This window comes from Pantherophis guttatus, chromosome 2 (genome assembly GCF_059756535.1).
Source record: "Pantherophis guttatus breed Tessera chromosome 2, ASM5975653v1, whole genome shotgun sequence".
Classification (NCBI taxonomy): Eukaryota; Metazoa; Chordata; class Lepidosauria; order Squamata; family Colubridae; genus Pantherophis; species Pantherophis guttatus.
The window spans coordinates 215,426,658-215,450,887 of NC_142064.1; the positions used below are offsets into that span (position 1 = coordinate 215,426,658).

The window sequence follows — 24,230 nt, forward strand, 5'->3', positions numbered from 1 at the left end:
GACATTATATCTGAAGACCCGTGCGGTTGTCATTTCATAAGAATGACACAGAAGCAGTTTTGACTGAGGGTTGTTGTTGTTGTTGTTGTTGTTTTGCTAATTTCCAGGGTGTGGTATGCCTGAATTGTCCCAATAATACTAAACCAGTAATGGGAGAAAAGTTGTTTTTCAAAATCTAGCTAACCCAACCCTTTCCCCTCCCCCTCTCAAACATTGATCCAAAAGAAACACTTTTGCTTCTTTCCTCCCCAAAAGGCAAACACAAACACACAGGCACATACACGTCCCCAGACTCATCAATCTCCATCAGATGTGGGCCACCTTGGGAGAATTAAATCAGGTCGCCAAGGTGCAGATTGTCTCGCCTTTTGGGAAAGTGTTAAGAGGGGAATGAAAATACTTCAGCCTGCTGGGAGAGAGGAGGAGGCGATGGCAGAACAAACTGCATTTCCTTGAGGACTGAGGTCAGTTCGTCCGAAAAGAGAGGGGTGGTAGAAAGGGAGAGGGATGAGCTCATTTAGCTGAAGCGTGGGTGTCGGGGTGGCCGGGAAAGAAAGACGGGGTTAACCAAAGCCGAAGGTGGTCAGAGATGGAAGAACTGCTCCTCCTCGGAGTGCGCAGGCACCTCAGGGGCCCCTGCCCTCCAGTATCAAACCACGCCGCTTTCCCACTTTGGAAACGCAGCTTGTAGTTGGAAACTCGACAGCTCTCCCTCCTCAAGCAAAGCCAAGGATCGTTTTATTGAAGGCGTTTGGGGCCATCTCGATCTGGCTCAGTTTCAGAGGTGAGGCTCCGAGAGACCCTCCGAAGAAAACTTTTCCTCCCTGGAAGAGGTTGGGGGTGAGGGGCGAGAGCAACCCCGCCGCCAGCTAGCGCACCTCAGTCCGGGCGGACTGAGGTAGCCTTGCCTGGCAGCTAAAGACAAGCCTCCCGATACATCAGCCGAGCCTTGAGGAAAGGGAATGCCTCGCTCAGGGCGGCGGGATTCTCGGTCTCCCTCCTCTCCTAAGACACCGACTGAGCAGGACCGACGCGTAGCTTCCCCCTCGACTTGGCGCCTCTTCGCCTGCTCTTCCTCTCAACTCTGGGGAGCTTCTGGAAACCCTTTGCGTCACCCCAGGTCATCCCAGCGATTTCTGCCTCAGTGCCAGGTGGGTAAGTAAGCTTGGCAGTCGAGGAGAATCTCGGCTACTGGGGAGCCCATCCCAGTCTACGAACGATGGGTAGGTATCGGATAAATTTTCCGTCCCTTTTGAGGGGGACTGGCAATTCGTGCGGGCTGGAGATGATCAGATCTCCATTAATTAAATGAGCCAGAATTGCAGTAGAGTCATGGTTTGTTCAGTTCTGACTTAAAAGCTTATATTCAAGATACTGATGAGAAACATCATTTCGCAGGCAATAATCCAAACTCAATCCAAACTCATTTTCCCCATGGAGTGAAATCTACTCTTGGTATCCTACGGATTGAACTTTGAGCCTTTCTTCCCTGATAACATTTGATATTGGCTCGTCCAAAGTTTAGGTAGAATGAATCTCTTTGTAGTAACCCTAATAGGAGGCTGAAATTCTGCTATCAAAGATTGAGGCTGTAAAATTTTATTTTCCTTTTCAGCGCATGTATGTCCTTTTGTGCACACATGTATACAGACAATTGAGCAGTCTGTATAGTCTGTATTATTTTGCTGTTTACTTAGAGTGCCATCTTGGGAAAATTATGGATTAGTGAAACAATACACAGTACTTTTATTAGTGAAACAATACACAGTAACATCTCAGTTTGTTAAGTTTTGTTAAGGCAGGGGTAATTGTGCTGATTAAAATTGTTCGTATCAGTATTTTATCCAATATAACCATTTAAAAACACTGCTTTCCCATAACATACCTTTATTCAATCATGACCATGAAGAAACAGTTCTGAAAATAATGGTTAGGGATGTAAGAAGTTGCATGTTACTAAACTACCAGTCTATCCTATTTTGTCTTGCATTCTGTTAGAGCTTGTGTTCTTGAGGAAGTTTTTATACAGCTTCTTCTCTATGGATACTCCACAGCCTAGCATAATATATTGTAAAATATAACCTAAAGTGTCTGAGTACCCACCCGGGTCTTGTGTGACTTCAACTCTAAGAAAGTGTACAACATGACTTACAGTGGAAAGTATTTCTTTTCTGATCTCTGAACAAGAAATTTTTCAGATGTAACATATGTTGAAATGGAAGTTAGAAATTGTTTTTTCATATTTTATCATGTACTAAATTCTGTGAATATCTAAGACTATGTAATGGTAGAAGGGAAAAATATTCTTAATGTGTAGAATGTCATTATTTCATGTAAAATGTAATTCTGGTATGATAATTCAATTCAGCGGAAATCACAATAATTACTTTGTGAACAAATATAATTACTCTATGCGGCTTCATATCATGAAAAAGCAATTAACTTTTGTCCAGAAAAAAAAATGCAACAAAATGGTGCCTTAGCTGCTTTTCTACTTTCCTAAGAATTATTAAACAGGGAATAGTAAGGAAAGTTGGTTTGCTGAGGGAAAAAAAGGCAAATGGGATGAATGGTGGACTTCTCTTTTCATCGTTAGATCTGCCATTATTTGGGTTCTTACTACACCCTGAGAAAATGCAGGTTTTATAGCAAACAAGTTTTCTTTCATATGCAAAATCACAGGATTCAAATGCTACTCATATATACACTGCTCAAAAAAATAAAGGGAACACAAGCAGAAAACATCCAAGATCTGAATGAATGAAATAGCCTTATTAAATACTTTGTTCGTTACATACAGTAGTTTTGTATTCCCTTTAGTTGTTTGAGCAGTGTATAAACTACTGTATGTAAAGAACAAAGTATTTAATAAGGCTATTTCATTCATTCAGATCTCGGATGTCTTCTGCTTGTGTTCCCTTTATTTTTTTGAGCAGTATATTTTTATGGCTTGGCTCCAGGTTACATACAGAACCAACTCTTCCCATTAGAGCCAGTCCAACTGCTATAATAATATCAGGATAAGTAGTTGAATTCCAGGAGATGAAGTGGTTGACACCTGTAGCAATTATTTTTCAGTTGCAGTGCCAACACTCTGGAAGGTCTCCCTAACTTCTGGAAGAGGCTGGAGACAGGGTTTTTCTGGAGAGCATTTGCGATGTGGTGCAAGTGGTGTGGGTTGACTAAACAGGGTGCTAAACAGGAACCATAATGCTCCTACATTTCCCTTTTTTATCCTTCCCGATAAATACACATTGCATGTAATTACTTTAGATACCTCTATGTATGATTGGGATTCCTGGAAAATTCCTTAATTGGAGAGTCAGAAATAAGTTCTGTGTACATCTGAGAGATAAACAAATGCTATTTATATACATGGAACATAAAGTGTTTGCAAGGTGTCACTATTATAGTCATGCTTTTGGACTTAATAATTAGAGAAAGAATAATATTATAGAAACATTTTTGTTTCACTGCTTATTTTTAATGACAGGATTTTTTTTAAAAAGTAGCCTTGAATCCCTGTTTCACTATTTATGTTGATAGCCATTGGCTGTGACACTGTGTTAAGAGTGCTCCACTCTTATTTGATTTATTTAATTATACTTTTTCCAAATTAAGTTTGGAAGACAAATTATGAAAAATATGAAATATTATATTTGAGCTAACCAAAATAGTTTTGAGGCATCACTATAACAAAATAAGCTTTCTCTTTCAATGCTGGCCAATTACTCTGTTGGCTGACATTTAATTGGCTTATAACTACACTACTTGTGAACAATAAGTTTTGGTGGACTGTTTTAGTTAAAATGTTTATTGTTTTGACAATGAATAGCTGTACACTAAAACAAATATTGGATAAACTAATAATGTAATGTAATGTAATGTAATAATGTAAATTCTATGTCCAACTGAGCAGTCTAGTATTTGTATAAAATACTCAAAAGAAACACATTCTCTGTTTGAATATTTGCAGAAGAACACTAGCAGGCCACAATTCAGTTCAATCCAATACTCTTTTCTTCAGAAAGTAAATCAAGCAGCAAGGGCAGAAGAAGCTAGTGGGCTGAGAGCAGGAGTCCATTAAAATAACAACATACAGGTGTCAGCTGCTTTTCCTGCTGAAAAATGAGTGATTCTAGTCCACGAGGCACAAATAGGAGTAAGAGAGATTTTGGATTTATTCTACTTCTACTTGTACATTGAGTGTTACAGATTGCAGTTGCTTGTTTTCTTCCTAGTAACAATTTTTCTAATGTTAGAGGTAAAACTATCTTAACAACAACTATACTCTTGAATTTTTGCATGCGAGCCCCCTAGGTCCTGTAATGATCTTGGAGAAGTCTAGCATGATGGGATAGATAGTTACAATACTAAGACTTGTATGTCTCCTCCGTCTGTCTAAGACGCTTACAACACCACGAAACATAACAAAACACAGTTGTTATACAAATAAGTCCATAAGTGCATAATCAAAATCCATACAAAGCCCAACATCCACAATAAAAACAATAATGCCCTTTTCTCACTACCAAGAAAAAAAATAAAATAATAAACCTCTTTTTTCAGTGCCCAAACCATTTATGGATAAACAATGGTTTAACAAGGAAGGAACTATCATTTCCATGAGGGTAAGCTATTATGGAAGTGGGGAACAATAAACAGAATGCTCAATTCTAAGTGTACACCCAGTTTATTTCCTGATGAGTGGGGACACACAATATGTCTTCTGTGCTAGACTGCATTGGGTGGCAAATCTTGTTTGGAATAGATGGTCCCAAAGATAGACACATCCCAAACCATATATTATATATAGGTCCCAAGCACCATATCTGAACTCTACTTAGAAGCTAGCCCACAGTCAATGCAGTTCAGAGGTCATGCGGGTCTCTAATGTTATCAGGTGGGCAGCTGGATTTTGTACCAACTATAGCTTCTGGGGGGTTTTTCAGGGGCAAATGTATGTAGTCCCACTGAAAAGATAAGAGCATGAATGAGTCACTCTAAAAAGTGTAGCTGTTGGCACACCAGCCAAACCTGGGCAAAAGTTCTACTTTCATTTTTCTTCCAAATCAACAGCCATTCCTTCTTGTCAGGCTTAAGCCTCAGTTTATTCCTGTCCAAACAGATTCTCACAAGCCCCCCCAAATTTCCACTGCATCTTCTGCTGAGCAAGCCATGGAGACATGCAACTGGATATCATCAGCAAACTGATTCTTCCAGTGATTTCATGTACATATTGAGCAGTATGGGGGAGATGGCTGAGCCCTATATTATAGAACCAAGGGCTATGTATCTGTCCTACTTCATTCAAATGGAGCTATTTTCCTGCTCAGGAAAGAAGGAACCATTGCAAAACCATTGCCAGCAGGCCAGCAGGATATGTAACTTCCATGGTAAAGATATAAGATTAAAATATATTTACATACACATAAATGATGCATAGGATAGGACTACAACTTAGCTAGAGGCATCAAGGAAATTGAATTATATGGATCAAATTAACTGATTCAATGTAAAATAACTTCTGATATTTCCAGGAAATAAAAAATAAAGGTGAATACTTCTTCCATTCATAGAAGAAGCTCTAAATTACCGGAGTCTCCTGTTTATAAGATAGGATTAAAATGTTTCAACAATTATATTTTCACTAAACTCCCAAATTACCACAGAAAACAGCTCAGAAAACTACAGAAAGAAAGGGGAATGATTTTTTCAGGTTGCTGGGGGAAGAGGTGGGGATAGATTTGACTGGTGAACCACCTTCCTTTCACCACCAGGAAACAGATACATAAATGCATACAACCCTGTGAATTTAGGATCCAAGCCACTGTGCCTATCATAAAACAAGATGTCAGATTAATTCCAGATGTTATAATTCACAGTAATTAAATTGCTAATTCTGATGGACTGTGCAAATCTCTACATACTTATTTTGAAGGAGAAAAAAACAGTCCCAGGTAAGTGTCCATAGGATTACAACACTCACTTCAAAAATAATTTCTATCCTCTCAACCAAGGAGAACGTATACATAACACCTTCTAAAAGCAGGCCTTAGCTCTTTTAATGCAGATCTTCCACTGAATAATAATTACTTAGATTAATTATGTCAGCATCGCTTGGGAGACAGACTCTTGCTGGCATGGCCCTTTCAGCAAATGTTTGGCCAATGTTGCTCTTGGAGTTCATCAATCACCAAATAAATGCACAAAAGGGTTGCATATCATTGACTCGATAATATATTAACTTATACAGAACACTTAGCCAAAGAAAAAGTAGTAATAGGAATCTAAGGGGGAAATTACTGGAATTACTGGCTTTTCAGAAAAACTAAAAGTTGGGAATTAAAAATGGATTTTAATAAATTTAGAGCAATGATTAAAAGTGACTGGAGGAGTTAATAGAAAAAGAAGGTGATGATGAATAGGAATTTTCTAAAAGACCAATTGTAAACAATTCTGGAGAGAGGGAGGAGGGGGAAGAATTGAAGACAGCAAAAGATGTAGCTATATAAAAAGTGATGATTGACAAATAAAAAAGTATGCATAGAATGCATATGGAAAATGAATAGAGGTCCCTGTCAGAAAAGATATAGCATAGACAGCCCAAAATTCTGTAGCTAGTGTCAGGAAAGCAAGCTCAGAATGAGCCAATATTAACAAAAGATGCTAAAATAATAAAAGAGTTTCTTTAGATATATTCAAAATAAAAGAGAAATAAAGAAGGAGAAATTCTAAGAGGTAACAAAGAGAAGGCATAGCTAGTCAAGCATTATTTGATTCAGTCTTCTGGTTCAACAAAACATGGTCCAACAGGAAATTGTGAAAAACAGGATGAAGCAGGAAGACTGAAATTTGAGAGTGATAGAAATGTAATGAGGAATACCTATTTACTTTGAATAAATTTAAGGACTAAAATTATATTTTAAGGTTCTGAAACAACTTCTGATGCCCTGAATAATTAAGTATTATTACTATTATTAAGAAGAATTGGTGAAGTGCCAAAAGAACAAATGTTGCCCCTAATTACAAAAAAGAGAAAAAGAAAGACTCAGCAATTTGCAGACTAATGAGGCTGACATCATTTTGGGAAGAAATATTCTAAGTAATTCATACAGAGATCAATCTGTAAGAACATTGAACAAATGCAGTAATTACCAGAAATCAGCATGAATTTATCAAAAACAAATCTTACAAGACTATTTTACCTCATTTTTTCCCCACCAGATTTCCTCTCTTCCCCCTCTTTTTCACTCCTCACCTTCTTTTAAAATAATAACAGAAAAAGAGAAAAAACAAAAGGACAAAAATACAATCATTATTTTTTTAAAAAGAATATAGTGCTTTAAAATAAGTGAAAAAATACAACAGAAAAAAATTAGAATACAGAGTATAATTTGTCATTACAACAGGAAACAGTTAAAATTATATGTAATACAAAATAATACAAAAGTATTTAATACAGAGATCACACAGATGTGTGTATGTGTAGTTGTACAGTATTTATTGTATAACTATCATGTTTTTTTTTAACCTACTGTATTTTGTATAAGTGAGTCCCATGTTTCATTAAACTTAGCCAAATGAAAACTATGTCAGGCAATGTGCTCAGAAGTAACAAATGTAATCAGGTCTTCAGTCCATTGAGTAAATAGGGCCAATCATTTATCTTTCTCATGTTGCAGTATAGGTCTTTTAGCTATAGTAAGGGCATGGAGAATCCATTTATATTGTCCAGTTGTCAAATTCCTTATATTAGGTATGTAATTCAAGAGAATATCTACACTAAGGAAAAGGCTTGCATGTTCAGATGACTGTCATGAATTCTACATCCTTCTTTTGTCGGCCAGATGACAAGCAAGTAGGTGAAGTATGTCCCAGCTGGCTCTCTATTAGCACACAGTACCTCTTATTTGCTATCAGAAAGCTATACTAATTCACTTTGTGATATAAGACATTGCTAGGAAAGAGGACCATCACTAGACCATTCTAAGCCCCAGTGTGCTGAAAATCTTCCTATTTTGAAGTCTATTTAGCAGAATATATGGCCCTCCACAGTATTCTTTGCTTCGTGATATGAGTCTGTTCAGCTCTGACAAATGTTCTGCTGATTTAGAAAGTTTATCATGCTTTTGGAATAAGAGTTGTCATAAGCAATGTAGTAAAATGTATGCATCATACACAAAATTTTGATGCTGCAACAGACATCAGTTGCCTGGGCACCAGTGGATACATTCAGCACACTCATGGTGGTGGGGAGAACTTTTCTGACATTACAGATCATCTTATTTACTACTGTAATGATGGAAAACATTCTGTACACAGCAGCTCCTGTCAAGAAGTGAGCTGTTATCACTCCTTGATGATTTACAATCTAAACGATATACCATGAGGTTAAGTTATAGTTTGGTATTGCACTGCAAGGACTACTGTTTATAGTGTTATGTTTTGCTAGCATATTACTACTTCTTGAAAACAAAGTATCCCCAAGGGACTATCAAAAGAATTCTTTATTGGTCAAGTGTGATGGACACACAAGGAATTTGTCTCTGGTACATAAGTTGTCAGTGTACATAAAAGCAACAAGTGATAAATCATGATCATAATCATAAATACAATCATCATAAATCATAAGATACAGCACTCCATGATAGTCATAGGATACTAAATAAGCAATCAAAATAAATCATACTAGGATACTAAATAAAACAATATAAATCATAAGTGTAGAAGTGACACCTTGGAGTAACACTCTTTTGCAGCATAAAACATTGAACAAGTAACATTCCATGTTATTAACTGACTTTTGCATACCACATCTGATATTTCTTCTTTTCTTTTTTTTATTATGAGACAATGCAATGGAATCTTTTCAAGTTTTCCTTTCTTTATTTCTGCCTGGGTACCCTTTGGTGGTGCAGATGCCATGTGGACAATGTGAAAATCAGTTCTCGCATTGCCAGTAAATAGTATGTGTAAGAACAAATTTGAGCACCATAAAAACAAATAATAGATAGAATCAAGGGAGTCTATTCAAAAGTAGGTTTCATTTTCCCCAATTCCGCTTATACTATTTATGTCCTTCTTGTCTCATTATCCTTTATTTACACTATAACGTAAATGTAAAAAATGTAAATATTAGATTACTGTTACGAAACAGTTATAAAAAGGGAACATATGTTATCTGTTTTGTGTTTGTTATATTGTGTTGTGTTATAAATAAGTAATTTTTTAAAAAAAGTAGGATTCATTTAGGTAGGGTGGAACAAAAAATTAAAGATAAAAAAGGTCTGAACTTCATATAAACAGGGCTTGCTCTTGATTAACTGTGATGGTTGTTAAGACCCTTTTGGATGTATTTGCTAACTTTCTTCAATAGATATTGTTTATACTTCATTTTTTATTTTCTTATCAGTATATCTAAATGGTTTTAGTTCCCTTTAAGGAGATGAAACTTGATAAAGAGAAACTAGCAGATCAAGCCACTGGTCACATTTAACGCCTGTTTCCTGTGGCAAAGAAGTGGTTAAGCATTTCTGAATGAATTGCATACCAGGATTTCTCCTGTTCATTGTTCACAGGCTTCGATGGTGTGAGCATCAATACCTCTCACATCATGTACTGCAGCTGATAGCTGTCATATCTCAAGTTGTGATTCCTTTTAAATAACATGATGAATTTATTAATAGGAAAAAAGCTTTATCCTTGAGAATAAATCCATTACAAACTCTTCCTTTGTAATGTGAGCTTTGTGTTCAGATGTTGAGCAATACACACTAGATCTTCAATAAAAATATTTATTTATAGAAAAAACACCAAATGATAAATATAAATACAATGAATATATTAAATACTTCATTCAAGCTTTGCTCTAGCTTGAAATATTTTGATCACAACTCTTCTGATCTTGGAATTCTGCCTATGATGCTTCATGTCCTGAGCCTCTGTTTATTTGTTTGTTTATTTGTTTGTTTGTTTGTTCAACTTGGATGCCGCCTTTCTCCAAAAACTCAGGTTCCTGCCTCTCTTCCTTCTCCTTGCCTCAGGATGACATATTCCCTAGAGAGCCTGAGAGCAGGATAAGAAAATACAGATGGAGAATTATCAAAAAGAAATCCAATCTAGAATTAAGGAGAAATTTCCAGTCAGTGAGAACAATTAATTAATTAAGTGGAACGGCTTGCCTCCAAATATTGTGGGTGCTCCATCAGTGGAGATTGCATCAAGGGATTGGACTAGAAGATCTCCAAGGTCCCTTCCAACAGATATTCTGTTTTGAACCTGCTGTTTTTTTCTTGACAACACATTAGCAGGTTCTCAACAGCCTATAGAGTTTAGAAAAAGCAGTTATAGTTGCTTTAATGGAGCTGCAGCAGTAAACGTCTGTTTTACGTGGAATCAAATCCACACACATAAACATCCATTTGTTTGTAGGTGCCCATCATTCATAAGAAAACCTAAACCCCATAGTTCTCCAATTCAGACAATGCACCTTTAGAACATGATAGGAGAGTTCACAGTGTCCCTGCTTATGAAAATGTTTTGTCTGCTTTTTCAGAATATGATTAGGAATTGATATTTTGGGTACAATTATTCCAAAAGGAATCTACAGCACTATCTCCTATGGCCTTATCCTATTTGGATTTAGGTGATATATCCATACCAAACTCAGTCTCAGTCTCAGTCTCTCCCCCCCCTCCCCCCCACACACACTCTTTCTCTTTCAATCTTGCCTTTTAAAATATATTTTGCTCAACTCATGGCAGTGAACATCTCCTATTCTTATCAGCACCCTCCTATTTTTGGGTAGAAGTAGAAAGGAACATGATTGCTTTATCCTCACAGATATCAGAAGAGGAGAAAGTATCTATTTTGTTACCTATGTAAAAGTGCTTTGCTGTAGAACCAGGTCTTTCCTATATGCTACTTACAAATATATTTACTTTCTGGACCTTAGATTTAAAATGATCACAGTCCTGGAAATACTCAGGCCCAGCACCCTCTCCTTTGAATGGAGACTAAGAGGAAAGCTTCCACTTGGCTCAGAAACTGGTAGTTTAAACTTTTGATGAATACCATATGGCTTGGAAAGCTCCGGACATAAGATATTTGGATAAGAAATTTGGAGGCAGGCTCCTACTATGTAATATTTTTGCAATATTTATTCTTGACTTCACTCTCACTTTTATTTCTTTAGCTGTAAAAACTTCAAGAAACAGCAATAGTGAAATATTTGTTTTAATTTTCAGATTGATCAAAGAAACAAAAGAAACTGACCCAACAGTTCACCAGACAAGACAGAACTCTGAAGACTTTTTTTGTGTGTCTTTTTTCATCAAATTTGAGTCAAAGGATGTGTCTGGTAGACAGAAGCACAAACAGGAATTCTACAGAGGTTCAACCTGTCCTAGGACTCTTCTTGGGAACCATCTCGCTGGTTACAGTGGTTATGAATATTTTGGTCCTATATGCAGTGAAAACAGAAAAGAAACTACAGACAGTTGGCAATCTTTATATTGTCAGTCTTTCATGTGCAGATGTGATCGTTGGTGCAGCTGTGATGCCACTAAACATTGTATACTTGTTGAAGGATAAGTGGATTTTGACTAGAAAAGCTTGCCTGTTTTGGCTTTCAATGGATTACGTAGCCAGCACAGCTTCTATATTCAGCCTTTTCATACTCTGTGTAGATCGCTACCGTTCAATCCAACAGCCTTTAAAATATCTCAAGTACAGGACCAAAACTAGAGCCTCAGTCATGATTTCAATAGCTTGGCTGCTGTCCTTCCTGTGGGTGATTCCAATACTTGGCTGGCGAAAATTCACAGATCACAATGGTATGACAGTTCATAACCGAACGGATGATGAAGACATATGTGAAACAGATTTTTGTAGAACTACATGGTTTAAAGTCTTGACAGCCATAATCAACTTCTATGTGCCATCATTGCTGATGCTGTGGTTCTATGCAAACATTTACAGGGCTGTCTGTAAGCATTATCGGCATCGGCAGCTCATAAATGGATCATACAGATGTAACTCTAACGATGTTAGTGTGCATAATGGAAAGATTCAGGAAATGCAAAAGATTTGTTCCCAAAGTTCCAATAAAGACAGAGGATTTTCTTTCAATGCAAACAATACCTTTGAGCAAAACAAAATGAGGGAAGCTAACCTTCCATTAAGCAGCTTTGTTAAAATCTCGAAGGATTTTCCTAAAGGAAGTGACCATGAAGTAATAAAGCTTAACTGTTTCCCTCTAGCTATAACGCAGAAAGATTTTGAGTTAGGCAATACAAAGGGAAAATATGCCTGTGTCAGTAACAATACTGAAAATATAAAAAATCCTATCTCCCAGTTAGGCAAAATATCACATAGGCAGAGTTTTGCAGGACGATCATTGCCGACAATTCACTCGGATCCCTCCCTAGAGCAAAATTCTTATACTGAGCAACATTTTCCTCAGACGTATTCTAACAGAAGAGATCCCCTCAAACTCTGTTATCTGAAAGAAACATGGGGAAAGCTACGTACTCAGTCTGTTTGCCAGAGTCAAAAGCTGCATGTGAACAGGGACAGAAAAGCTGCCAAACAGTTGGGTGTTATAATGGCAGTTTTTATGCTATGTTGGATACCATATTTTGTATTGTTTATGGTCATGGCCTTTTGTGAAATATGTTATAACCGTCCATTTCACATGTTTACGATTTGGCTTGGCTATGTGAATTCTACTTTAAATCCATTTATATACCCACTCTGTAATGAAAACTTCAAAAAGGCTTTCAAAAAGATATTTCATATTAAAACTTAACTTATTGCAGAAAAAAATTATATGGGGACAGATGAGCAGGTTTATGTTGTAAGGAGGAAATCTGGTATTATTTAAATCTTTAAACAATGGTTTGGGTGTCTTAAAAGAGTTGTTTTTCTGTTTCTAGTGGTTTGTGGTCTTTTTAACAGTAGATTTTATAGCTTAAAACAAGATTGAGCTAGAATGAAATATATTGCAATTTAACATATCTTCTAAATGCTAACTTTTATATCTGATCATTCTAATCAGTGTTTAATTTAGCACAGTGACTTTTTCAAATGTATATATATTGTGTTATAGTAGTCTTTGTGTTCCCAAAACTTCAAGGGCTTCAAAACAGCATTTATTTCTATTTTGATTTTTCTCCAGAAAAAGAATTCACCAGACATTTAAACTTTTAATAATATTTTGGTTTTATTTACCAAGAAATTGGAAACCCACAGCAGACATCCTAGAGTCAGGGAATTCATTGTCCCTTTGTTATCAAAGAGAAGCAATCTTGTTCACGTGTATTTTCAGTTCAGCTCTGAATTATGGTAAAGACAAAATTTCATTCCAGCTTCACTTTTGGTTGCTTCATGTATATGCATGCCATTTTCTGTGCAACAATACAGGACTAGTTTGCCAAAGCATTTTCCTCGACTTACAACCAAAATTGAGCCCAAAATTTCTGTTGCTAAGTGAGACATTTGTTAAGTGAGTTTGCCCCATTTTATGACCTTTCTTGCCAATTGTTAAGTGAACCACTGCAGTTGTTAAGTTAGTAACATGGTTGTTAATGAATCTGGCTTCCCAATTGACTTTGCTTGTCAGAAGGCTGCAAAAAGTGATCACAGGACTCCAGGACATTGCAACCGTCATACTCGGTTGCGAAGCATCTGAATTTTGATCACGTGACCATGGGGATGCTGCAACAGTCATAAGTGTGAAAAATGGTCATAAGTTATTTTTCTGTGCTGTTGTAACGTCAAACGATCACAAACGAATTGTTGTAGGTCGAGAACTAACTGTTGTCTTCTTGACCAATCTAATTATGAATAATTAGCTTCTAGAAGAACAATTAGAACAATAGCTTTTTCGAGATCAACCAAGCTAGATGCTGCCTATCTTTTTACTTTGCTTCCCAAAGAGCTTCCATTGTTCTTTCTAAACATTCAGCCCATTCAAGGGAATCTAATAGGTCCTCCTATTTTTTTTAAAAAAAAAATCCACCAGATTTTCAAAGCTATTAACGATGCATTTTGCCTGCCTAAAACACAAACGGTCCAAATGACAGACCTGCTGTGCTCTGGGACAAAATGATCAGCAGGGGATGTAGAAGGGAATCTTTGCTCAACGTTCTCTCCAGGATGCTCAGGGCTGGGAGATATTTTTCTCTTTTCATTTGTGATTTCGCCGTTTTGGAACTCAGTGTTTTTTAAAAATTTCTAGACCTCTCCCTCATTCGGTCTGAATTTGATTCTCTTCAGTTCAGAGAATTATCATGCTGAAAAAAATAAATTTTCCCAAAGAAATAATAAAAAGCTAGTAGTCAGCACACACAATGGTGTCTAATTTGTTTGAATAAGATCTACAACAACATACCTTTGTGTCTTAGAATGAGATGTCCATTTTTAGAAAATCCATATAATAGCACAGTCATGAAATCTAGAGTTGGATACACTCTTTGTCCTGGGTCATTAGCATTCCTCATATATTATAAAATAGTGGAATGTGTACCATAAAGTTGTTATGTCTGAAATACTCTTTTTTGTTCTTTTTACAGGACATATAATTGTGCACATATAAAACATAATTCTTTATCGGTTAGAAATCTGAAAATCTGATTCCCAAACTGGATTTCAGTATTTGTGAAAGGAAGTCTAACATTTAATAAGAACAATTTTCAATGAATAAACTTTTAAAAACCCAGTGTAATTAATAAATATTTAATGTTAACTTCCTGTACCTTTTTTCAAAGATCACGATATATTTTCCATCTGTTAGAGAAGCTTTTTAAAAGAAAGACTTTCAATTGGGACTATCTTACAAAATCTCAGATAACTTAATAGTATTTAATATTGGTGTAAACCAGTATGAATCATTGGCAAGATGGAAAACATTTGCTTGAAATGGATATTAAGCTTCATGAGGTATGAGTTCCTATTTTTTTCAGAATATCAATTTAAGGCAAACAATATTTACATATTCGTGAAAATGGTATCTTGTGCCCCGCCTTATCTTTTTTTCCCAATGCTACCACCTTCCAAAGAACTGATAAATAAAAATAATAAATAATGGTTTTTCACTGCATCCACCATTTTATGATGCTCTAAGATCTGTTTTTACTGATAAAATGGTATTAGATGGCAGAGAAAGGAAATGAAAGTCCTTTCTCAAATTAGCTATTATTCTCTAGAGAGAAACCATTTTCGAGCCTGGTTTAGTTTTAATTCTTGATATTTTATTGGCAAATGTAGTGTTTTATTAGTTCCTCTTATTAGTTGAAGATTATTTTTTTCTTTGAATAGGGATGTGCCCAAAATCGTTTTTTTGTTGTAACTCAAAGCAAATGCTTTGTGTTCTGGAAGTTCACCAAACTATTCCAGATGAATCACAATTTGGCAGAAATAAAACTTGGATCATTTTTGTTGCACCTCATTTCTGCTGAAACAGAAATTGCAGGAATGCTTGAGCAGGTTTGTGAGGTAAGTAGAATAAAATTGGCTCACACTGTCCCCTCAGCAGTTCCCAGTGTAGCAGATTTTACCACCCTGATACCACTCAGCTCTTTGTCTTGCCTTTCCTCCCTCATGTGGTCTCAGCCACCACCAACATCCAAGTGTGTGTGTGTGTGTGTGTGTGCGCGCACACACACACACACACACACACACTCCTTATAAACTCTTAGCCTACCAGGATGTTAATTCTTTTACGGTCACAGTGAAGTTTATGAACACACCAATTTTAAATCATCATACTATTTACAAGGCACACTTTACATGCTTTTGTCCAAGTGATCCTTTTCAGCAGCATGTATACCTGTTGGGGGAAGACATTAAAACAAGAGAAAATAGAGGTGTCTTTGGTCATTTAGAAACAGGACTCATGGGATGAGGTCCACCTTAGTTGGAATAATAATTCAATCATCTGAAAAGAGAGATATGCAACTTGGGGTGCTCCCAGATCCTTATTTTTACTGGATCCAGAGCAGTGGTGACATTCAAATTTTTTCCCTACCGGTTCTGTGGGCATGGCTTGGTGGAGGGTCCTGTGATTGAGTGGCCGTTGCCCACTCAATGTCACTCATGGCCAAAGCCACTCAGTTACATAACACCCCCCACCAAGCCATGCCCACAGAACCTGGTAGGAAAAAATGTGTGTATGAGCAGAGCTCATAGTGAATGCTGTGGCAGAGAACTTTTCTCCCTCCATTCACAGCGGAGCTGTTGCTCCCTTTATGGTCCCCCCTCCCCCGGTCCCCCTCTCTCCCGGGGGTTGAAGTACCTTAAAGTGACAGGCTGCAGCAGCTCCGCAGTGAATGAAGGGAAAAAAGTTCAGATTCTCTCTGCTGCCTTTAACATTGAATTCTGTGGAATATCGAGCAGTCGGATGGGCCGAGGGAGCGGCCAGAAGAGATGAGCAGTGAGCGGGCAGGGCCAACCAGGGGTGATTTTTACCGGTTTGGTGAACTGATTCAAATCGTCCCTACCAGTTCGCCCGAGCCAGTCCGATCCAATTGAATTTCACCCCTGATCCAGAGTATATGAAACCTTTGAAGATAACATTAACAACCAAGTGCCACTTGTAACTCTTCCCGAGCTGGTTGAATCTGGCAAGTTCTTCACATCTTGGATAGGTGCCATCTTTATTCCTGAAATTTTGAAAAATGTCCAGAATTTATAAGTAAAAACTGCAGTCACTAGACTGCTGATTCAATTCAGTATTACTAGGAACTGATTACACAGCTACCTTATTTTAAAGCTCTAAATGGCTTACAGGCTATCTGAAACATTAAGGTTTATTTTTGTGTGGCTATTAGGTTCTGATAGAGAAATCTTTCTAAGGACACACTACTGACCCACCTTATTCCCACCTTATAAAATGCATAGTTGACCTCTTGCCAGCTGTGGCATTTAGAAAAACAAAAGAAGCTAATCTTTTTTATTAGGCCTTTAATTACTAAGCAATTTTAGTTTGAATTTTAATTTGTTTTTAAGTTTTTTATAGTCAATTTTGTAAAAATGTGGGCTAGAAATTGAGTCAAATAAAAATACTAACTTACCGCTCCTCTGTCTCACCTAATGAAGCAATTGAAAGTGCCTAAATTTCAAATTCAGTAAAATAGACAATTTAGAATGTATATGGATAAATGGCCAGTGTATACAACCATAATCATTTCAAAAAAGGGGAAAAGTCACACATTCATTATATAATAAAGTATAATCATGGTTTAATCACAATCAAATCCAAGTGATATCCTGAGCACAACCCAACAATGAAGCACCTCAGCTCTTTCATTGCTTAACTGACAAGATGTTAAATTAAATAAGTGCTGAAAACTAAAGCCAAGTGTGTTAGTGAAAGAGTTAAGGACATGATAACTAGAGGAAAACCTCCGTGGTGCCCCTTCCCTTGGTGTCTTAACCATGTACTCATTAGTGGTTAATCCAGGACTGAGTAAAATGTATAATGATCATGGTTAATTTATAAGCAAATTTGAATGGTATGAGAACTATGACTAATTTCTTAAAAAATCAGAACTGTTAAAATAAAGAACGCATGTAGAATGTCATAAATGAGGTGTTTCTTTTATAAGTCAATGGAATATATGCTCTGTCTTTTGAATATTTTAATATATTAATAAGATTGTGTATAAAAATAATTATAAGGTTAAAACCATTAAAAAGAATATTAAAATATACCTGACACAACCTTGATTATGTTCAAAAAGGTCTTGCTGCATTCATGAGAAAGCAAATAGATATTACAATCCCTAACCCTGATTAACACCTTATTCCTAAAATTGCCAAATTCATAAAATTTGATTACAAGGATGATACTAGAATTATAATCCCCAGAGTTTCTTACTTCTAAAGCAATCATTAGGTTTTGATCCTAGAGTCAGTTCTTAATTGCTTTAGTAGCAAAACCACAGAAAAGAGTAGGAATTAGCAGAGTAGGAGTAGGAATTATCTTCTTATGCTCTTCATTCAAATTAAATTTAGGGTTAAGATGCTAGAACTCTTGTCAGGATCAGCCTCACTGCTTGAATTCATTTCTGTGACTGACTCTAAACTAATTTCCAGTGAAGCTTATTTGTTATTCTAGGTATTTTGTACACAAAAGTGAAAAGGAGTATATTTTCCATTACACATTGGATGATACAGCAGTTTTAAAATGATTGTTGTAATGAAGTCCAACAACAGAAAAGGAGACACTGGATATGAAGTGTAAATATTTCAAAATGAAGAACTGTACATAAACTGTATATAAACCTTATAAACCAATACCAAGTTTGAAGGGGCGTATCATAAATCAGAACCTCCACATAGATAGCGTACGTAACACCGTCAACAAAGAATAGCATGACTGAGGAACTTTATACCATATAAGAAGGTATCCAATTTGTCTGTAAGAGTTCCAAAGCCCATATTAATGCAGGCCGTGTTACAGGTCAGAAAACTGTTTACAGGGTTTTGAATTCTTTAGTAGTTGCTATGCTATAGGATGAACAAAGAGAAAAGTGGGAGGACAGCCTGAACGACACCAAAGCCAAATACATAGCATTTGATAAATAGATGGCATATGATTGATATTTTACAATTGTCATAGTTGGCTCTACATAGAACTGGGATTGTTTCAACAACTTGGACTTTTTTTGGACTTTCCATGATGAAGGGAACAACCAACCAACCAACCAAAATACAAATAAAGACCATTTGTTTATTCAAAACTGTCTAATAAGATAACAGAGATGCTGCTAAAGTATGAATGCAATGCTAGCAGAAGTCTTTCTAGAGACAAAAGATACGACTGTGCACTAAAGTTTTCAACCACACACCACAGTGTGGTTTTAGTGACTAGATGATGGAAAAATCAGGGATCAGTTTTGCAAAAAGTGTGTAACATTCTGAATATATGTGATCCCCAAGAAAAAAATAATTCTTCTAGATGGCACAAATAAGAGTACAGAAAAAATACTTCCACTGTCTACCATGAATTTGAGCAACTGAGGCTTTTGGGTGAAATAAAGAAAGAGTAGACTAGCTTATATTAGTGTAGATTTTCATGGCTCTTATTTGTTATATAACGTTGGGATTATGGTTTGGTGACCATAGTCTAGCCAGCCGAAATCCTGATGTTTTGCCAGGCTGGTATATTAGGAGGCAACATGGTCTGCTACATATCTGCCTTGAAGCCTAACACTGCCAACAAGTTTTAATCATACTGTGCCACATACAGTGTCCCCTGATTAATTGGAAGCCATAATGGTGATCAGTTTCAGCATATTTTGTGCAATATGCAACAATTAAATCTCAATTTGACCCCAACCATGTTCATGTTGCAATGGTATGTAAAGTAGGAACTCAAATCTAAAGATTACTTCTTAAGTCAACATACTTTTGTCTACTGAAACAAAGATCACGTTCCTGGAAATGTACTGTATAAGCAAAATGCATTAACCCCAAATATGAAGGGATGTGTAAGTACAGCAAGAATTTTACATGTATATATCAGTATGCACTGGTGATGCTACCTAATTTGGTAATGAACTTCTGCAAGAAACCAACCAAGCTCAGAGAGCACCAAGAACCCCACAGTTCAACCCTGACTTACAAATATTTTCTTCTACCAGAATTAGCTACAAGCACTTAAATGATGCTACTTACATACATGCAACAGAAGTCATGATGAAAGTGCATACCATACTTGTGTTACATGAAATATAATGATCCATATCATCATTTTGATGTCACCGAGGCTTGTTACGGGTGCTACTGACTACAAGAATTGATGTTTAAAGACCATCTATTCAAGAACAAATGTAGAAGCAGCAGGACAGAGCAATGACTTCCTCCTTCTTCTAAGATCGGATGCCTTAAATGAACGCATCTAAGTATAATATTTTTTCCTGTTCAGTCATGTCCAACTCTCAGAAATTGTCTGGACAAATCCCTGCAGTTTCCTTGGCAAAGTTTTTCAGAGGTTTGCCATTGCCTCCTTCCTGGGGCTAAAAGTAAGTGACTAGCCCAAGGTCACCCAGCTAGCATTGTGCTCAAGGTGGGACCAGAGGAGGCACTGTTTTCTGGGTTTTCTGCATTAACAGAAAAACACTACTGCTCCATATTTAATGGTAGGGGTCTTACTGCACAACCTTCTGGCCATGGCTGTGCAACATTTTAGTAGTTGCACTTAGAAAGCTTCAAGAGACATCACCCTTAGTTTGGTGCAAAAATAATCCACACTTGATGCTTTTCTGTTCCATTTCAACATTGTTTTCTCATTTGCTTCATCTCAACCTTGTAGTTTTTCTGTTCTGTTTTAATCTGACCCAGGTAATTTAATATTTATCAGATAGTGTAAGGTGCTGCTGACATGCTTCCTCCACTCCCTTCATGGCTATTTTGGGTTGCCTACATCCAAAGAAAGGAATATGCCTAAACCCTACTGTGTTCGGTAAGATGCATCTCAGTTATTAAAGGTAGCCCTTGACTTACAACCACAATGGAGCCCAAAATTTCTGTTGCTAAGCAAGACAGTTGTTAAGTGAATTTTGCCCCATTATATCACCCTTCTTGTCAAAGATGTTAAGTGAATCACTGCAGTTGTTAAATTAGTAACACGGATTGTCAAGTAAATCTGGCTTCCGCATTAGCTTTGCTTGTCAGAAGGTTGAAAAAGGTTATCGCATGACCCTGGGATACTGCAACTGTCATGAGTTCATTGCCAAGAGTCTGAATTTTGATCATGTGACCATGGGCATATTGCAATGGTTTTAAGTGTGAAAAAACAGTAATAAGTCACTTTTTTCAGTGCCGTTGTAACTTTGGTCACTAAATAAACTGTTGCAACTCAAGGACTACCTGTACATGGCTTCCTTCTATATCATCAAGAAGCAATGCTCTGAAGCATTAATTCAATTTTTCTATCTGCATGCACAGTTTGTTATAGCAACTATCAGGTTGTCAAACAGGATTGGTGACCACTGGACTCCCTGCTCCCATTTCACTGCTGAAATTCTGAGGTTGGTTTTTTTTTTTTAAAAAGATGAATTTGACAAGTATTGCCAGTTTTCACTTCCTAAATGATTGAAAGGTTAAATTATGTATTTTTCCCCCATTGGAGCCTCAGCAGAGAGGGCTGATGCAAAATCATGAAAACCACATATCCTCAATGACTAATCCACAGAAAGGAAAGCGACTGGATCTTGCTTTCCCAGTAGGGGTGTGTGTTTTTAAAAGGAATCTATCAATTGGGGTCTGTGGTAAACACTGTCTGGGCAAAGATCTGGGCTGTTGCCAAATTGAAGAATGGAGACAGAGTCAGACAGCAATTATTTCTTCTCCAGCCAACTAAGCATGGAATGGAAATGGAATGGAATGGAATGGAATGGAATGGAATGGAATGGAATGGAATGGAATGGAATGGAATAGAATAGAATAGAATAGAATAGAATAGAATAGAATAGAATAGAATAGGAGTAACAGAGTTGGAAGGGATCTTGGAGGGCTTCTAGTCCAACCCCCTGCTTAGAAGACAAGCCCCTTGAGTCCATTAGTACAGAACAGTCATTAATCCCATTTTTAGGTTGCTCCATATCCATCAATCCAAAATAATATGATATATTTCCATTTTTCTCAACCATTTCAAAATGAAAACAAAAGCAGAACTTTGTTGTTTCATTTTTGCAACTGTGTTATACATGTTTTGCTACTGAATTGAAGCAATGCCACCGTATGTCAAACTAAGACATCGTTGCCACTATGTGTTTGTGGTGGTGATTACAAGCCTCTGAGCGCTGATTCTGTATTACAATGAGAATTTTCCAGACTCTACCACTTAAATCAGCAGATGAGATAGAATAACTCGAATATCTGTGAGCCAAGTGAATACTTGCGATGCAAAACCATATAAGTTTATGCAACCCAATGTCTCCGGAATGAATCAATTTTCTCTGTAAATTAAGCCAGTGTTTGTATTTTGAAATTAAAAGCCTTTACCACTTATGCTGGTCTTCCTCTGCTAATTACGCTGGCCTTTGTGATATGAAATCACAGACTTCTGGAGTCACAAAGCTCGATTACTTCCTAACAGTGAGGACAATTAAACAGTGGAACAGCTTGCCTTCAGACATTGTGGGTCCTTCATCACTGGAGGTCTGTAGAGATTCTCAGTCATCCAGGTCATGGTTGTCCCAAAGGTGCTTTTTCAAGAGGCAACTGGACTCTCTTGTTTTTTTCTTTTGAAGACGTTTCACTTCTCATCCAAGAAGCTTCTTCAGCTCTGGCAGGATAGTGAGGAATGGAAGGGTTTATATTCCTTCCTTCCTTCCTTCCTCTCCAACATTTGCAGGCTACAGGAACCAGGAACACTACTCAGGTGACCCTGAGGACACAGATAAACCTCCAAGCGCTTCCACGACCCTCTAAAAGGAGGCAAATGACCAGCTGTCTGCAAGGAATATAAACCCTTCCATTCTCCACTATCCTGTCTGAGCTGAAGAAGCTTCTTGGATGAGAGGCGAAACGTCTTCAAAAGGAAAAAAAAAAAACAAGAAAGTCCAGTTTCCTCCTGAAAAATTCATCACTGGAGGTTTTTAAGAAGAGATTGGACAGTCATTTGTCCAGAATAGTATAGGGTCTCCTGCTTGTGCAGGGGGCTGGACTAGATGACCTCCAAAGTCCCTTCCAGCTCTATTCTATTCTGATTCTGTTCTTATTCTGCTACTTAAAAGAACCCAAACTCCGCAAACGGGATGCTCTCCCTTATCTACGATCCACGATAAGACACCCCCCCCTGGCCACGCCCTCTCCGTTTATGAACTTCCAGGCCTCGCCTCCTTTTTCCCCCCCTCAACCAAACTCCTTCGGAGGCCGAGCATCTTTCCTGGCGTCCCCGGGCGGGAAGCTCCGCCCCGCGTCCTCCTGACTCTGCTGCGCGCGCTGCGCGATGCCTCCTCCGCCTGCTCCTCCCCTTCCTGCTCCATGCAAAGGGCTCTTTGCTGCCGCTGGAGCCGACGCGCATTTCTCGGGATACTTTTTCTTCCCGGGCGGAGTTGGGGAGGGCTAACCGGCGGTTTCCGGGAAAACTCGGAGGGAGCCTGGCCCTGGCTTTCAGCTGATAGCTCCCGATGACAAATGATGGCCAGCGGCGGCGGTGGTGAATCGCGACACCCCGCGGAGGGTGGGCGTCCCAATCTGCAGTTTGTTCCCTTCAGTAGCGCGCTGGACGCAGGTTTCTGGCATGAGCTCACTCAGAAAAAACTCAATGAATACAAACTGGACGAGTCTCCGAAACCGATCAGAGGCTATTACTATAATGGCAAGTAGACCGTAAAACACTTTTCCTTCTTGGAGGGGTCTCGTCGTTCGAGAGACGCGTCCTGCTGTGTGAACTGGGAGAGTTCAGGTTAGGTTCAGCCTAACGCTGGCACGTCCTTCCAAATCCCCGGGAACTCCGAGGGATTTGATATCTGAGTAAACAAGCCTGGCTGGGTTTTCTTACCGCAAGCTAACCTTTCACCCGTGTCCACTATACTGAATATTGACCCTACTTAGAAGCTTCTGCCTTTGCTTAAAGACCTGTTCATTCGACCTTCACTTGAGTGGCTACTACTGGTCGGGGATGAGAAGATTGCCAGTTGCCAGATGTAGCTGGAACATTGTTCTCATGACAGTCTGAAAGGCTATCGGTAACATAAACGCCCAGAGGTTAAAGAACATAGAGAACTAGTAGAAACGTACCTGTTTCAACACTCCCAAGTAGTTTACTTAAATACGTATAGATCATGATTCAGTTAGTGTGTACCTCTAGGAACACCACCTTCCAAGATTAGTTGAGTATTAGTTAAGTGTTGCAGCATGAATATTATGAAGTATATCTTATGAGAGACACTGTGTCATAATCGGTTCTCTCCAAGCTGAAGAGCTAGATTGCTCAAGAAGGTGGTTAATGGTGAAAGTAAATTTTCTTTCTGAAATTTGCTGTTGCCCCTTCATAAGATGTAGAAGGATGCCAAATACTAAAACATTATGCTTCCCCCATCCCCCCAAAAGGAATTAAGACAAAAGGCTTCCCAACTCCTCTGTCGTCCTCTGTTATGTGGCTAGGTTTTGACGTGTAAGTGTGTGTGTGTAGGGGGGGGGGGAGGGAATAAATGGTGGAAAAGTTCTTTGTGCAAACAGAATAAGACAGGCATTTTTCTCACATTGTCCTT

General features: G+C 37.9%; 2 protein-coding genes across 6 annotated transcripts in view; both read left to right on the forward strand.

Moving 5' to 3' along the window:
* Positions 1-250: 250 nt before the first annotated feature.
* HRH1 (histamine receptor H1) lies at positions 251-14,722 on the forward strand. Of its 5 annotated transcripts, none has more exons than XM_034438310.3 (2): positions 251-1,223; positions 11,250-14,722. In XM_034438310.3, exon 2 carries the CDS (start codon positions 11,354-11,356, stop codon positions 12,809-12,811), a length of 1,458 nt encoding a protein of 485 aa, XP_034294201.2. In that variant the 5' UTR covers positions 251-1,223; positions 11,250-11,353; the 3' UTR covers positions 12,812-14,722. The 5 variants fall into 5 exon arrangements, with proteins under 5 accessions (XP_034294201.2, XP_034294210.2, XP_034294231.2 ...); XM_034438319.3 differs by having other exon boundaries at positions 251-1,151; XM_034438340.3 differs by having other exon boundaries at positions 299-464.
* An 8,156-nt stretch (positions 14,723-22,878) lies between these two features.
* ATG7 (autophagy related 7) overlaps positions 22,879-24,230 on the forward strand; it is a 94,783-nt gene continuing 93,431 nt past the window's right edge. The window contains exon 1 of the mRNA XM_034438287.3: positions 22,879-23,335. Coding sequence (XP_034294178.2) covers positions 23,152-23,335 — 184 coding nt within the window. The 5' untranslated portion in view covers positions 22,879-23,151. The remainder of the gene's footprint in view (positions 23,336-24,230) is intronic.